An 18,587-nucleotide genomic window follows, 5' to 3' on the forward strand; every position below is an offset into this window, starting at 1 on the left:
AAACGGAAAATTCCAAAGCTAAAACACGTCTAACAAACGGAAAACAACTGTTGTATTCCTGACATGGTATCTTAGGTAGAACATGATGGATTTTTAATTAAAATCTAACAATCTCATGATTTTGAACCTGCGGGTGAAACAAATAATGGGAATCATAAATAATTTTTTTTAAACTTTAGGTTGCACTTTGTATATACAGCTGTTTCACGACCCACGTCTCTTTTTGTGAAATATTAAATATTCATATACAGTGTATATGTTAATTTGTTAACGTTCTGGTTCCGGGATATGATATCTGTATATTTTTCATAGGAAAAGTGGCGAAGATTTAGCTGCAAAGGTAATTGCAACCTATAGATTGAATAAAGTTTAGATTGTATGTTAGCTGCTGATTAAAATTATCACATTAATTTAAAATAATGCTTAACTTTTCTGTTAAACAGGCAAGTTTAGGGGCCAGCTGAAGGACGCCTCCGGGTGCGGGAATTTTTCGCTGCATTGAAGACCTGTTGGTGACCTTCTGCTGTTGTCTTCTCTATGATCGGGTTGTTGTCTCTTTGACACATTCCCCATTTCCATTCTCAATTTTATTAAGACATATCCATGATATTATATATAAAATTAGCCTATTATACACACACGTGCTATGTTCATGTTTTCTAGCTTAACTGGCCCGAAGGGCCAAGTGAGCTTTTCTCATCACTTGGCGTCTGTCGTCCGTCGTCGTTCGTCGTCGTCGTTGTTAACTTTTACAAAAATCTTCTCCTCTGAAACTACTGGACCAAATTAAAAGAAACTTGTCCACAATCATCATTGGGTATCAAGTTTAAAACTTGTTCATAAAGTCAAGATCTATCTGCCCTGAAATTTTAAGACCAATCAGGCAACTTGTTGTTGGGTTGATGCCCCTGAATTGGTAATTTTAAGAAAATTTTGCAGCTTTTGGTTATTCTCTTGAATATTATTATAGATAGAGATAAACTGTAAACAGCAATAATGTACAGCAAAGTAAGAGCTACAAATAACCAGCGTGACCAAAGTGGTCAATTCACCCCTTAAGGAGTTATTGCCCTTTATGGTTAATTTTTAACAATCTACATATATTTTTTTTCCACTGTCACTTCTTGGCCAATTTCATTATAGATAAAGATGATTGTAAGCAGCAAGATAGGTCAGTAAAGTAAGATCTACAAACACATTACCAACACCAAAACACAATTTTGTCATGAATCCATCTGTGGCATTTATTTAATATGCACATAGACCAAGGTGAGCCTCTAGTTTGTGTTTTTCTGTGTTTGTTTTGTTATAATGACAATGAATGTGGTAACATATATCAATAAACTCAACAAAGATACCAGGATTTTAATTTTTATTTGCGCCCGACGCGCGTTTCGTCTACAAAAGACTCACCAGTGACGCTCGAATAATTAAAAAGTTGAAACATCCAAAGAAGTACAAAATACAATATTTATTAAGAGCCTGTCTATGAGAAAACCATGCAATATGCAAAAAAAATGGCCAGAAACAAGTTCCATTAAAAGTAAAAATATTTCACTTTAATTTTTTGAAATGATTAATATTATTTTTTTAGAACACGTTTAAACATTGGAACAAGCATTTTCATGTGAAAACATGGCCATCTTTTAAATATTAGTTTTGCGTATTTATGCGCAAATGATATAATATCTTTTGATATAATGCAAATGTAGAACTTTATTGTATGATAGTTCGCTCTGATTTCTTTACCTAAAGACTTTGTCACAGTTTATTCAGTTGAAAATGGCTTGACTCGTCTGATTGGTACAAAGTATAAACAACAATTTACAAAATCAGACCAAAGATATTGGTATGGTGAAAAATCAAACGTTTTGATATAATAATTTATTTCATAGAATGGTCGGGATTTCAAATTTTCCTGAAGTTCGTTTGAATTCTTAAAGACTCCATGTGTGGTTTATGCCACTTTGCGATCAAACAGCCTTACAAAATAGTTATTTTATCCATTTTTACTCCAATCCGAACATCATTCAGCTCTTGACGAATGCTTTGAGAAACAAATATGCGTTTATATATACAAAGCCGGTGATAATATTTCCGAAGGTATACATTTTCATTCTTTCCTATCAATACATTTGCAAAATAATTTTGGTTTATATTTCAAACTGCATGTGTCATAAATAAGTTTGTTTTGTGAATTGTGGGTTCGTATTAATAAAGAATGAAGGACGACAACCATTTTCGTGGAAATGGTAATCAACCGGATTTTCCGAAAATTTAAACAAAAGTGTCCATGTGACTTCTATTCAATGAGTCATATTTTAATTCATATAAATGCTGATTACGTTGCATAGTTTTATCTTCTGTATGCTACTTAACGACAGCTATCAAGTGATAACTATACTTACTTTACTAACATAGTGACCGAGGCGAAAATTCAAAACAGCAAATTTATTTATCCGGATATTTAGGTATGTAGTATATTTAAGTTCAGTTCAATCTCAAAAACAAGATTATTATTTACTGTCGCGGACCAGTAGCCGACGATAATTCACTGTTCATTTTAAATAAGTAATAACTCGAAAACTTTTTTGGAAATATTCTTTTCGCGTATGAATGGTTACCAAAAATTAGTTCTTACATCATAGATTGGGTGTTAATTCCTCTTGTCAACAACTAAAACTAGGATACTAGTATGCCGAATTTTTTGCTGGAAATTATACTGGTACTAGTGTTCATCGACTAAGAGCCACAATAAAGACTTCGACAAGAAAATATTTAATACAAAAAAGAAAAAGAAAATACCAAGACATGCTCAAATCGATAATCAAAATTTCTATAAAAAGAGACATCACTTTGGTCGAAAACTAAACGTTTTGAAGACTACCCAGAAATCTGGCCCCATGATTTTGCCTTCGTTTTCTATGTTCTATTGTAAATCTAGCCGGCCTTCGAATAACATGCTTTATATTTCAAAATGTATGTTTCATTGCGTATTACATAAACTTTGATAACTAATTACTTAAACTGGTTTATTTAGTATAGTTTTGAAAAATGTGCAACGTTTGTTTTTGGTCCTGTTTTTTTTTTGTAAAGTTTGACCTAGAGCAATGTCTGTGAATATATATGATTTACGTTCAACAAAACTTGCGAACAAGACTATTTGAAATAAATCTTCAACTCACTAAACTATCTTTGTTTTAGTTACGATATTGATATTGATTTTGCGTACGATTCGGTCTATGTTGAAAAAGTATACTACAAGTAAGGAATAGAGAAGCGATCTTGCTTTACAAATTATATGCCTGGTATCTTTGATAACTATTTTCACCACTGGGTCGATGCCGTTGCTGGTGGACGTTTTGTTTCCTAGGGTATCACCAGCCACGTAGTCAGTACTTCGATGTTTACATGAATATCAATATAAATGGTCGTTTTTATAAATTTACTGTTCGCAAAAAGTTAAAATTATCGGAAAAACTAAGGATTTTCTTATCCCAGGCAAATATTACCTCTATACATGTTTGTCTTTCCAACTTTTTATCTGAGGGTCTCTGATTAGTCTTATGTAGACGAAACGCGCGTCTGGCGTAATACATTTTAAGCCTGGTACCTTCGATAACTATCGTTATGTAAAAGACAAAAGAAATATTTACTGTAACAATCTATTTCATTTCAGTTTAAAGTCAACGAAAATTTGGTTCAAAGTAGACATGACAACATTGTTGTTCCTCGCTTTGATCCTGACTTTTGAAATGTTACCTGGTAAGTCACTGAAGTACAGAAACAATCATAAATCACTTATAGCTCAAATTGTTTATTGTGTATCAAGGAGAATTATCAAAAGTGACTGACAATGATTAAAATCCAATTGTCGGAACAAACTTCTTTTTCACCTTGATTTAGATCATGTATATGGCTGCAAAGGTTTGGTTGAAAAAATTAAGTACACTAGATAAGTTGTTTTCTTCTTTCATTTAGTTCAATGCTTTCCTTGATCGTCATTACATTGTTTACTTAGATGGTTCGTTATCATAGATATTTTTTATGCAATAAATGGAATGCCTAAATAAGAAATTCATTGTGGGTTTTCTTTATTTATTGATAAATATGAGACGTTAGAAATTAATTTAATACTTGTATTGGCTAGTTCAATTTTATCCCTTATGTAGAGATGAATAACGCATGAATTGTGAGTATTCAGTTATTGAAGGGAAAAGAATTTCAACATTGAAAGCGAAAAAACTCATTCTTAAACAAGTAAAAACGATGATTGACATATATTTTTAACCGATAATATGAAATTAAACAGATATAGAAAAATCCAATTGCACGAGTTCGGTTTCTATTTATATCTATATAAATATTGATATCGCTTAAATGATCGTCTGCAGTCTTCGGAGTTCAACTCGATAGTTGATCAGAAGTCACCTACACTAAAATACATAAGAAACGATGGTATAGTTATCGAACACATTCCTTGACAGTTGTCTGTTATAGACTCTTTATAGCTCGGGATATACGTTTTACTATGTTATAAATCAAATATGAAAATTTTAGTAAAATCGGTGAATACGAATTTGACAGCTAATGCTCATAAATATCATATACAATGGTTGAAGTAGAGCATAAATCTCGAATGTTTTAAATCTGAAGAACGATACTGATAACTTTAGGAGTTTGCAATATTTACAGTTTGTAAGTTCTCAAATAACTTTATCAATGTAATACTAAACATTATATTTAATCTTGTTTGTTTAGAAGGAAAAATAAAGGTGAATAAATTTATTGGTACAGAAATGTGTGAAATCACTGCTTTCTTTGTAAGGACAATATAAAAATGCAATTATGTTAAATATAAAGTTATGATATTGAACACCAATACAATTCATACTATTTTATGTTATAGTATCACCCACAACGACTAGTCCAACAACCACTGGTAAGTAGTCATACACCCATTTCAAGCTATTTTAGACCAAAAGTAGCAGTCGTAACTATGGTCCATATTTTTCCGTGAATAACATGTTCTAAGTGGTGTAAACCATTTGCCTATTGTATAGTGAAGGATCCAAATGTATACAACAACAAAAAAATATAATTGCAGCTATAGTTATGATACTCGTCAGTCGTTTTTTTTTTACTGATCTAAATTTTGTGAAGATTTTTGATAAGGGCAGTCCTTTTAACACATTTGTAACATTTGAAGTCTGATTTATGTCAGTAGAAGAATATCAACTGTTTTAAACGTCAAGATTACAGATAATATTTATTTTTTTCCATACCAATATCAATATGCACACCGTCAAAAACATTTTCAAAGTTCTTAAGTTTTTACAGTGCATAATGGAAATCTTTTTAAATAAGTATATCACTACTTTTCATTCTATCAAATTAAACTGCACGTTGCCTCTTTAATGAACTTTTGGGATGCTGTTTTGTTTTCATTGTGTTGCTGTCTCGTCAAGATAATACAGTTCCTTACAATTCAAATTCACAAAAGCTTAACATTTTTTAAATTCGTTATAAAAGAATGGCAAAAGATACCAGAGGGACATTCAAACTCATAAGTTGAATATAAACTGACAATGACTTGGCTTAAAAATAAAAAGACAAAGTATAACAAACAAACCACAACATATAAACATTTTAGTACGTCAGAATAAGTCAATAATGTGATTTTTATATGTTTTTATCTTTATAAGGTGAAATCAGCATAATTGAAGAAGGTTCTCTCGAAGCGGGCTCTGCACTAATATTGTCATGTACTATACCAGATTTCACTGGATCTGCACAATGGGGCAGAGATAATAATATCTATACAACTTGTTTATATGCTGGTTTTTGTTCGGTAGTTCATACAGAAAATTACACTTTTGGAAGCAACGCTAGTGGCATTTTTGTCACCATTAATCCTTTATCAATGGTAGACAATGGATCTATATGGATGTGTAGTAATCAAGTTTACACCACTTCATATACAGTTATTGTCCGTAAGTTAATTTTCTTATAAAACTAAAATGTCATCTATAAAAAAAAGAAATCCGTATTCTATCGTTACAGCTGTTGCTGATGAGTGCAGTTTTAAAGAATGTATCCAATTAGATTTACATCATCCACTTTAATAATGTATTTTTATATAATCATGTAATAAAAATACAAAAATCACAAAAATATTGATATACACTCATTATAGATACCAGGATTGAAATGTGTTTGTGCATCAGACGCGAGTTTCGTCTTCAAAATTCCGAAGAAAATTCTAAACGGAAAGTTCCTAATCAATTGGCAAAACATATCAAACTAATGGATATCAACTGTCATATTCCTGACTAGGTACAGGCATATTTTTATGTAAAAAATGGTGGAATAAACCTGGTTTTATAGCTAACTAAACCTCTCACTTGTATGACATTATATTGACAACGATGTGTGAACAAAAAAGAACACACACAATTGGTAAAACTGTCAAAACCAAGGACACATCAGTCAATTTGTAATCGACCGTAAACATTTTGACCGAACGACGTGTTTCCCAAGATGATTATCGTCTCCTAATCCAACTCTTCTCTCGCTTAGCCCATTTCTCTTAAAACGACTCTCATTGTTTTGATAATAAATCAACAGAATTTCATAAAGATAAATCCATATTTTGTCTTCAATATTCTATAATAGTTGAACTTGTTGTTATCTACACGGTTTACATCTGTATTAGACATTCAAAGAGTAAAGATAAGTTATATATAACTTAAATAGGATGTTATCTCTTCTTTTGAACTGCAATTTTCATATCGGTTAACAAGTATTTCATTTAATATTCAATTATGACAAATTATTTGTATTGAACAGATTTTGGTATTAAAAGTTTATCAAAAAAGACATAAAATTATATCAATATACAGAACTTATTTATCGTGTTTTTAAAAGTTAAATAATTTTAATTGCAAAAATTTAAGACCTTTGAAATATATATACATATAAATATATCTTATTCAGCCGATTGTATTAAGTTGTCTGAGTGCTGGCGTCAATTAGCTGAGCTTTCCCAAATCTATAAAGTAAACATCTTCCACGCTTTCTAAAATAAATTAAAAAATTGAAATCAGGAACGCTCAAAGCCAAACATTTGAAATCCGAAGATGTATAAGTATCGAAACCGTTGAAGAGCTATATGTCAATAAAAAGTAAACTATACAGTGTTGTTACTATGAGTCCCTTTGATTAACTGACACCTTTACAAATCTCTTATATAATATAATAGATCTCCACCCTTTTAACCGCTCAAGTATTTTACCTGCATTTATAACCAATATGTATAAATAAAAAAAAAATCACTTTAGTTTGAATATATATAGTTAGAAAAGTTGTCAACCAGATGGTGGTTTTTTTTTATATATATATAACTATATCATGTATATGTAACGCAGGGAATATTTAATAGTCAAACGAAAAAAATATATGAACCAACTTGATTTACGAGCAAACAAAAGATTTTTCTGAAAAAGAACGTCTCATTATTTTTCTTCTATCTTTGTTCGTCACCATTGGTTTCATCTACATTTATTTGAATTGAAAGCTGCAGGAATGTTTATATTGTAAACAGGATCATTTGTCGCTTGAACATGTTGAATGGAAAACCAAGTAAGTTTTCATTATCAGTGCTTCGGGGCCGTGGTAGATGAACATTCATGGAACATTATTAATCTATTTTTCTTTTTTTTTTCTTTTAGAAACAACGATTGCACCAACAACAGGTGAGATATTATGTTCGATGTTTGTATATCAAATATGCCCTCACATGCAGACTTTTTTTATATGGATTATACCGTTGGTTTTCCCTTTTGAATGGTTTTACACTAGTTGTTTTGGAGCACTTATAGCTTTTTTCGGTGTGAGCCAAGGCTCCGTGCTGAAGGCCGTACATGACCTATAATGGTTTACTTTTATAAATTGTTATTTGGATGGAGAGTTGTCTCATTGGCATCCACGCCACATCTTCCTTTATCTATTTCAAAGCAGAAAGGGGGAAAATAGATGAATAAAAACTGTTATAAATTACAGGAAACATTGTAATAATATTGAGAATGGAAATGGGGAATGTGCCAAAGAGACAACAACCCGACCTTAGAAAACAACAACAGCAGAAGGTCACCAACAGGTTTTCAATGTAGCGAGAAATTCCCGCACCCGGAGGTGTCCTTAAGCTGGCCCCTAAACAAATATATACTAGTTCAGTGATAATGAACGCCATACTAAACTCCAAATTGTACACAAGAAACTAAAACTAAAATAACACAAGACTAACAAAGGCCAAAGGCTCCTGACATGGGACAGGCGCAAAAATGCGGCGGGGTTAAACATGTTTGTGAGATCTCAACCCTCCCCTTATACCTCTAGCCAATGTAGAAAAGTAAACGCATAACAATACGCACATTAAAATTCAGTTCATGAGAAGTCCGAGTCTGATGTCAGAAGATGTAACCAAAGAAAATAAACAAAATGACAATAATACATAAATAACAACAGACTACTAGCAGTTAACTGACATGCCAGCTCCAGACTTCAATTTAACTGACTGAAAGATTATGATTTCATCCTATGAACATCTCAGGCACAATCCTTCCCGTTAGGGGTTTAGTATCATACCATCATAACATATATGAGAAGAACATAACCCGTGTCATGCCAACAACTGGTTTTTGAATAAATGTGTTTAGTTCCGATGCAAAGACCCTACAAGTGAATCAATATTAACGCCAAATCATGCAATCTTTAATGCCCTGACAACAGTATCGTAACTATATCCCTTCTTAATAAGTCTATTCAAAGGTTTTGTTAGTTTTTGAGGTGAATACTGACACCTTTGTGCTTTATAAAGAATATTTCCATAAAAAATTGGATGTGAAATACCTGAACGTATAAGAAGTCTGCATGTTGAGCTATATTTACGAATGATGTCCTAATACCGATGATAAAATTTAGTAAATGTTTTGACTAGTTTGTGATATCGAAAACCCTGGTGTAATAATTTTTCAGTAATACATAAATTTCTCTCGTTAAAATCTAAAACATTGTTACATACACGAGCGAATCGTACAAGTTGAGATATATAAACACCGTAAGATGGTGACAAGGGAACGTCACCATCTAAAAATGGATAGTTAACGATAGGAAATGAAAAATCATCTCTGTTATCATAAATTTTAGTATTCAGCTTTCCGTTAGTGATATAGATATCAAGATCGAGAAAAGGACAGTGGTCATTGTTAGTTTTAGCTTTATTTAAAGTAAGTAAGGCACATCTTTGTTTAAGCATACACTTCCAAAATAAGATGACAGTTGTGCATCTCAAATAAATACAAGAATTGATTTACCATAAACTCATCGTCGTATATAGTATCATTTATTGTCTTAACATTTGTAAAAACATCATCAAGAAAATTTAATATGTGAGAAAAATTGAAATTTGGACAACATTTTGAAATTGTAATGTCTATGAGAAGAAGAAATTGTTATGGATATCTATAACAAATCATTTACTAATATATTGGTTTATTTAGTTTGATAATCTAGAATCTAATTATAGATCAGTCCCGAAACAGGGTTAACAAATATGATAGATAGTTTGCTAATTACAGATTGCACAATATCACCTATCTGAAAAAGGAGTTTGCTCACTATTTATCTATATCTAACTGTGCATTCTGTTCAAGCAAACAAAAGCATCATAGATGCCAGGCTTAAAAATTGGAATTGCATCTCAAAATCTACAAAAGGCTCATTATTGCGCTAGAATAAAATAGTATTAAAAATTCAAATAAAGTACGAAATTAAAGAACATTGAAGAATCAAACTATATTTCTGAGGTAGACAATCCTAAGTATTTTAAAAATACAGCGTATTGCTCTCTTAAAGTCCTTTATAAAAAAATACTTCAGTGCTGACTCTTTGAAGTATATCGCACAGCTCTTTTTATTCAAACAATACAAATACACAAAACCTTATCACTTTTCAGTCTATACTTTAAGTGTTTACAAATTTTGAACATATAGAAATCATTACTTAAAACATATCTATTTATAGTGGATTGGGAAACAAGTTTCGCAACTTATATTAATCCCTTTCCACTTTGCGGGTTCGAGTGCTGCCTTGGATCGTCATTAGCCTGCTCTTTTTCAACATCTACAAGGGTGTCTTTAACGTGCAAGAGATATGGCTCTCTCTTAACCACAAGTTAGCCATTTATCGTCCCCTTCCGACGGATTATCATCGTTTCCTCAAGGCCATACTCGCAAATGGTGTCAAGCGAGGGCCGACCATTCAGTCCATGAAATTTTCATCCCGGAATCGGGAATCGAACCAGGAACCTTTGTGTTAGTAGACCGATGCACTAGCCACTACACCACGGCTCTCATAGAAATCATTGAAAACGTTGTCTTTTTGTCATATTATAAGGGGCTTTCCGATGTGAATTTTCAGTTGATTGATGTTTTACAGGTTAATTTATGTTTTACAGGTTGATTTATGTTTTACAGGTAAAATCAGCATAAACGGGATAGGATCTTTAGAAGTAGACTCGGTACTGACTTTATCGTGCATTATACCGGCATTTACTGGAGGTGCAACATGGAGAAGAGGAAATATAAACTTAGTAACGTGTGCATTTAATTCTTTCTGTACAATAGAGTCAACGGAAAGGTACACTTTTGCAGGCAACAATAGTGGGATTTTTGTCACAATTTATACTTTATCGATGAGCGATAATGGAACTAAATGGATATGCTATGACGGAGATGATAGCACTTCATATACAGTGTTTGTTCGTAAGTATACACTCTTTTTAAAATTTGATGTCAAAATCGTAGGTTAAGGTAACAAAGATTGCTGCCGATTGGATATTCTTACTACAGATATGATTATCTATTAAGCAGGCACGTTTATTATGTACTTTCATGTACTTGTTGTGTTAGCGAACTTTAATAGTTTTGCTTCATAAATGCTAGAATACCAAAAGGACATTGATACCTATTACTCATCAATGACAGACAGACACGAAAATGTTCAAAACGAAACACAATATGAATAAATTGGCAAAATTCATGAATTCGTAAGCATTACTCGGATTAAATGTAGGTGCTCTGATAAGGTAAGCAATTGTGTAAGCAAATAACACAGCCAAGACTGGAAAAAGTTAACAAACATTTAAAACATTGTAAAACTAGCTTGACACTATAAAACAACCAGACTGATTTTCTGACTAGATGTAACATAAAACTTATCATGATAGTTAACGTTTGAAAGTTAAGCGTTTTAAGTTTACCGTTAAAAGAATTTACTTTATATATGTTTTTCGTTCATTGATTTGTACATAAATTAGGCCGTTAGTTTTTTCGTTTGAATTGTTTTATATCTGTCATTTCGGGGGCTTTTTAATAGCTGACTATGTGGTATGGGCTTTGTTCGTAGTTGAAGCCTGTACGGTGAGCTATAGTTGTTAATTTTGTGTCATTTAGTCTCATGTGAAGAGTTATGGCACGCCGTTTTTATATTTATTCAAATTTGAAGATATCTTATTTATTTAACAAGATATCTTATTAAGTATTAAGATATCTTTAATTTTTATAAGATATCTTATTTAATTTGAAAGTAAATAAGATATCTCTATTAGTTTATAAGATAGCTCTATTAGTTTATAAGATATCTTTATAAGGTGTAACACCACTAATTCGGGCCCGGCCAGAAAGCACATACCAGAAAGTAGTACATATTTAACACAAAATAGTTCCTACGCATGGACATAACTTTCAAAACATTTAGAGTATTTTATTAATTTTGGTATCAAATGAAAGCTTCATGACTGATGATCATTGTAGAACAATTTTTGACTGATAAATTTGAATAATAAAAAAATGGCATGAAATTTAAGAAGGAGATTACATTTTGCCCTTTTGTCAGATCAGAAGTACCTGTTTTGGTACATCCGAAGTTCCGGGAACCAGTTCTTTCTTATATGCAATGTAAGGTATGTTGATTTTTTCAGTACAGGACACCAGAAGGTGTTGCTTTGACATGCAATGATTGTCACTTTGTTTGAACTTAAGATAAAAGAGCTGTGACCACTCGAAATTGAGGAATTTAACATAGAAAGCAATGGGGCCATTAATAAGGGGTGTACTTCCATAAGTTAATAAGATATCTCTATTAATTAATAAGATATCTTATAAAGTATGTAAGATATCTTACTTCTTTAAAAGGATATCTTTTAAATATATACTTTATAAGATATCTTATTAATTAATAGAGATATCTTATAAACTAATAGAGATATCTTATAAACTAATAGAGATATCTTATTAACTTATGGAGATATCTTATATATTAAATAAGATATCTTTATAACCAATTAAATAAGATATCTCTATAAGTTAATAAGATATCTCTAAAATTTTATAAGATATCTCTATTAGTTTATAAGATATCTCTATAAGTTAATAAGATATCTCTATAAGTTAATAAGATATCTCTAAAAGTTTATAAGATATCTCTATTAGTTTATAATATATATCTATAAGTTAATAAGATATCTCTATTAATTAATAAGATATCTTAAAAAGTATATAAGATATCTTACTTCTTCATAAAGATATCTTTTAAATACATACTTTATAAGATATCTTATTAATTAATAGAGATGTCTTATAAACTAATAGAGATATCTTATAAATTAATAGAGATATCTTATAAACTAATAGAGATATCTTATTAACTTATGGATATATCTTATTAAGTAAATAAGATATCTCTATTATTAACTATATAAAAGATATCTTATATAGTTAATAAGATATCTTATAAATTAATACAGATATTTTATATTTTAAATAAGATATCTTTATAAACATTTTAATAGATATCTTATTTAATATATAAGATATCTTATTTAATATATAAGATATCTTATTTAATATATAAGATATCTTATTTAATATATAAGATATCTTATTTAATAAATCAGATAACTCAATTAATATATAAGATATCTCATTTTGTTATTAAGATATCTCAATTAGTTTTTAAGATATCTTATTTAACTAAATAAGATATCTCGAAATTAAATAAATAAAATAACGGCGTGCCATAAAGAGTTGTTTCATTTAAAATCTTACAAAATCTTCTTTTTTGTATTTGCAAAGTAACGTCATATGGTAAAAAAAGATAGCAAGACTCATGAGTGACACTTAAACCATGTGAAATCATAAATGTTAAAATACCAGGAAGTATGAAGTTGAGATTAGAGAATTTGAAAGGTGTAACCTAATACCGATAAATCAATTTAAAGTATCATGGAAGACATAACAACCCGATGTCGTTTGGTTGATTTTATTCATGTAGTTTGACGGATGATAACAATATTTCAAGTCTGCATTAGGTTCAAACAGGTTATTGTTATTATAGTTCATAACTTTAAAATGTCCAAATAATAAGAAAATTCCATAAATCTTAATTACATCAATATATGATACATAAAATTGCGTAATAATCAAACTAATGACCTTCAAGTTTAGGAAATGTAGAATATTTAAATCTCATATATCATTGCAACAATGTTAAAATAAAACCTCGTACACACTTAAACATTTAAACCTTCCACTGCTTCAGGTTAATTCATTATCATACATCTTTATTATTGTGAAGGTTAAATGGAGGGTAATCAATTTATTGCTATTCAAATATAGACAATTATAGCTTTTTTTGCAAGGAGCATATAAAGCGTTAAAAGAAAAACTTCAATTATATACTAGTAACAAAAGAAATGATACCATAATTTAATCAAAAAAATATTTCACCGTTTTGTAGAAAAAAATAAATCACAAAATACTCCGAGGAATATTCAAAAACGAAAGTCCCTATTCAAATGACAATCACAAAACCTCAAACACATCTAATGAATTGATAACAACTGTCATATTTCTGACTAAGTACAGGCATTTTCCTATGTAGAAAATGGTGGAGAAAGCAAAACCAAATATATACATATGTTTACAATTAACGTTCTTCGTGACACAGAAAAAAAAGACGTTTCAGACATGTTCCAAGATGAATCAAAGTCATTACCAAAATTTTAGTTTTGCGAGTATGACCGTCTATTGCAGTGACCACAGCTTCACACTTCGACGCATTGATCCAAATTAAAGTCATAATGGACGTTATTGAATAACCGTTTCACAGATGACATCGGATATGTTCCTTATGTCGTAACTACAATCCCGTACCATTTTCACGAATGAAACCTACGGAAATATATTATTCACCAGGTTTGTAATAACATGAGCAACACGACGGGTGCCATATGTGGAGCAGAATCTGCTTAACCTTTCGGAGCACCAGAGATCATCCCCAGTGTTTGGTGGGGTTCGTGTTCCTAAGTCTTTAGTTTGCTATGTTGTGACTTATATACTATTATTTGTCTGTTTGTCATTTTCTTTGTTAGCCATGGCATTAACAGTTTGTTTTCTATCTATGATTTTGACTGTCCCTCTGGTATTTTTCGCCCCTCTTTTGTAGCGTTTCTGGTGTATTTTGTCTTTCTCGAACACGGCTGCAAAGATGATCACCTATCTATAGGAGGTAGTTCCGGTAATTATGCTGTTCACGCGAGAACCCAGTTATGATTTTATTCAAGATTGTCCATACAAATCCTTGCCACGTTACATCTAGCGTTATCCTGTTGGGAAACATAATTGCGTTTTCAAATAACAGGCAGAACAACATGGTTAAAAACTTCATCCATATATCTCAAAGTTTGCAAGTTAGTATCAACTATTTGTTACTGTCCGCTGGAACATAATTCATCCCATATTATCACACATCCGCCGTTGAAACAATTCTACGGTATACGCTCATGCGTGCATCACTAGAACGGAGAACAAATCGGGACTTATCTGTAAACGGGATATGCTGCTAGGTGGGCATCTTCGAACGTCGTCTTGCACGAGTCCAATCAAGTCTTGTAGTCTTATGATGCTGTTTAAAGAGCGGCTATTTCAGGATACGTCTTGGATGTTGCCCATGCTCTCTAAGTCTTTAACGAACAGTTTGACTCGAAATTCTGTTGTTGTGACGAATAGGTATTCATTGGACCGTATATTCCGCATTTAATGTATGTTTGCACAAGTATAAAAGACGTATCGTGCAGTTTTGACTTTGTGACGTCACATGGGGTATACTGCTACGGGGTCTATCTTTTGTTGAGCAAGGTTGCCTAAGAAAATCATCAGTCTTGAAATTGTTATTTTTGCCACATAAAAATAATTTTCGACGTCAGCGTGCGTCATCCTAACTCTGTCAATGCAAACAGCTTGTTCACGCTCATTTTGGATTTATGACTTAAATTAAAGCATCGTTAGGGTCAACAATACAATCCAACTGTTTTTAAACAAATGTTCCCACTCAGTGAAAGTTTAGGCCCTCTTTGTTTATACTGCCCGCAAACTTATTTTCTAAGTATTAAACAGACGTAACAAATGACAGATCATTTTCCTTTGGAAGCTAGGAAAACACTTATTGATACCCGATCGGTGCCGTTATTGACGAATTATGAGTCCCTGATGGAACACACTTATTTGTTTGTTTTCGACATGGCGAAATATGTTTTTCTTTTTTCTTTTAGATTCAAGCTTTATACCACCACCAGGTAAGATATTAAAGTCTGTATATCGAAAACTTTAGTTTATAGTTGAAGCAGTATCGTAGCAGAGTTAAAAGTATAATAAAATATTTGGCATAAAACTTGTTCATAAAACGGAATGCAAAATATATAACTATCATAAGACAGTTTAAAAAGATTTTCCTACGCGTTTGATTCATGGCATTTTTGTTATTTTTAAAAAGGGATTTTTTTTTCTTTTTTGTGATATATTATTTTTAGCGGGTCCTTTTATTCATACAATACAGATACACAAAAGCTTTAAATTTTCTTCAGATTATGCTTTCGGTAAGTAAAAAAAGTTAAACAAAGGCAACAGCAGTACTAGTGTATCGCTGTTCAAAAGTCATAACTAGATTGAGAGAACAAAATCCGGACACAAACCAAGACCGAGGGAAACTCATCATACATAAGAGGGAAGCAACGAAACAACAGATCACTGAAGAGAAAAAAACAACAATGCAACATACATAGAAATGAATAATTAGAAAACAACTGCCCTATTTTTTACTTGGTACTGGACATTTTCAGAAAGAATGGTGGGTTGAACCTGGTTTTGTTGCTAGCCACTTATTGAATACCTTATGTCTTGTTGTAGGTGAATTCAGCATAGTTGTGAAAGGATCGTTCGAAGCCGGATCTGCATTACTATTATCATGTATTATACCAACATTCACTGGACATGCCTCGTTATCTAGAGAAAATGTTGTATATACAATTTGTACACCTGATGCTTGTGACACAAATCCAATGGTAAATTACACTTTTGCAAGCAACACAAGTGGGATTTTTGTAACAATTGATCCTTTAACAATGACAGAAAATGGAACTAAATGGCATTGTAATCATAATTTTGACAACACTTTTTATACAGTGTTTGTTCGTAAGTAAAAATTCTTCTTAATTTAAATTTTGTAGTCGATCTTCAAAGTGTTGGCTTTAGAAATGCTAGAATAACGAAATGACAGTGATAACTATTCGTCACAGAAAAACAGAAAACACATTAACAAAAATAAAAGTCAAAATGTTTAAACTAATCCTTAAAACAATAACCGGAAACTAAATAGTGAGCATCAGATATAAATTGCACATGAGCCTGATAATATGAACCGAGAAAATTTGACACATATCATTCTCAATGCAATATTATCTATATATAGTATGACTATGAGTTTTCACGTTGGCTAAAAACATAGGAAATCCTTTTTGATAAATAATAATATTCATCGCGAAAAAAAATCACGAGTGATTAATATAAAATTTGTACATATATATATATTTTCAAAGGAAACGTCAATGACGTAGATTTATGACGTCGTGTACATTCCCGTTTTTTCTATTTATTCTTGTTTTCGGGACATTTTTGCTCTACTTTTTGCTTTCGGTGTATTTTTCTAGTTCTACTTTACTGAATGTTTCAACTTACAAAATGTATAAAAATGAGCAGAAGATACAATAAGTGTTAAAACAAGGAGCAATTTTAAAAGTATCTTGGGTTAATACTAGAAATTTGGAGAAGGATAAAAAGTCATATAATAAATTAAAACAATGATTTATTAACCAAAGAGGTTTAAATCATTGTATCAACCTGATCAAAAGTCAATAATTGTATAATACAAATTAAAAACCGTCCGCATGCTTCAAGCAAATACATTATCTGTAATCTGTGAATTTTTGAAGATTGAATGAAGATGGATAACTATTTTGGTATTGTAATATACAAACCCATTTTTAGTTTAAACATATTTTATTTGCTTAAATGTGCAACAGGGATGAGACACAGGTTGTTCAAACTTATATAATCTTCTCTACAAATCCTTTGCATTGTATGTGAGGATAATATAAAAGTTCTTTAAACGTCAATAATGACATCATATTTAAAGGTATTTTGATTGATTTAGTCATTCATCTATTGGTGTGTAACTGCACTATCAGCAATATCGTGCTATTTCGTGACAGGTAAGTAGCGATTGGTATCGAACCCGAAGTAAAATAAAATCGGTATGAAAAATAACTATCCTTGCCAATTAAGATTGGATTCAAACGCACCTGCCACGAGTGAGATTGTTGACAAAAGTCCTATTTTTATGCCAATCAGCTGCCGAGGCGACAGGAGTAATTATTGGTATGTTTCTAATATTAAGACAGTAAGAATTTCAAGAACAATGCAATTCATAGTATTTTATATTATATCTTTAGAATCTTCAACAACAACTAGCACGATCGCCACTGGTAAGTTAACTATACATTTATATCTTCAATATGTTTCCTATATTTTAAATTGTGAGTTAACAATATAGAATAGAATCAACAAGATTTACGTAGAAAACAAATAATTTCACTACAGGAGTATTGAGAGGACATTATCTAGTTGGACTATATGCAACTACAAATAAAAGTTCTATCTAAATCATTTCACAAATTCAAGTACAAATATATGTCTTTTAAGTGTTTTCGAAAATGGTTAGCTATTTTTTTTTATTCTAATTAACAGAATACCAAGTTCATTTTAGATGTTCTTCGGGTAGGGTTTTTTTTTTTCTCGTTTTACGGACGATATCCTACATGTCCCACAGCTTGTAATTTCTTCGTCATTCGATCTCTTGTGTAGAGTTTTTCAATGGCAATCCTACAACATCTTCAAATTCTTATAAAAAGTAGAAGTAATGGGATGAACAATGCCATACCGACCGTACAAGGGCTGTATAGCCAGTCAAGGTCGTTAAAAACTTCCATTTGTTGAACAATGCCTATTTTTAATGTGAATAAAATTGAGAATGGAAATGGGGAATGTGTCAAAGAGACAACAACCCGACCAAATAAAAAACAACAGGAGAGGGTCACCAACAGGTCTTCAATGTAGCGAGAAATTTTCGCACCC

The 18,587-nt window shown here is 31.3% G+C and overlaps 1 protein-coding gene and 1 long non-coding RNA gene across 2 annotated transcripts in view; one reads left to right on the forward strand and one right to left on the reverse strand.

Moving 5' to 3' along the window:
• Positions 1-18,587, reverse strand: part of LOC143058974 (uncharacterized) — a 399,737-nt gene that overhangs the window by 300,984 nt on the left and 80,166 nt on the right. The gene's annotated exons all lie outside the window — the stretch shown is intronic.
• Positions 2,372-18,587, forward strand: part of LOC143059316 (uncharacterized) — a 28,532-nt gene continuing 12,316 nt past the window's right edge. The window contains exons 1-6 of the mRNA XM_076232797.1: positions 2,372-2,471; positions 3,680-3,765; positions 4,910-4,942; positions 5,706-5,993; positions 7,731-7,754; positions 10,536-10,823. Of these exons, the coding sequence (XP_076088912.1) occupies positions 3,714-3,765; positions 4,910-4,942; positions 5,706-5,993; positions 7,731-7,754; positions 10,536-10,823 (685 nt within the window). The 5' untranslated portion in view covers positions 2,372-2,471; positions 3,680-3,713. The remainder of the gene's footprint in view (positions 2,472-3,679; positions 3,766-4,909; positions 4,943-5,705; positions 5,994-7,730; positions 7,755-10,535; positions 10,824-18,587) is intronic.

Source organism: Mytilus galloprovincialis, chromosome 14 (genome assembly GCF_965363235.1).
Source record: "Mytilus galloprovincialis chromosome 14, xbMytGall1.hap1.1, whole genome shotgun sequence".
Lineage (NCBI taxonomy): Eukaryota > Metazoa > Mollusca > Bivalvia > Mytilida > Mytilidae > Mytilus > Mytilus galloprovincialis.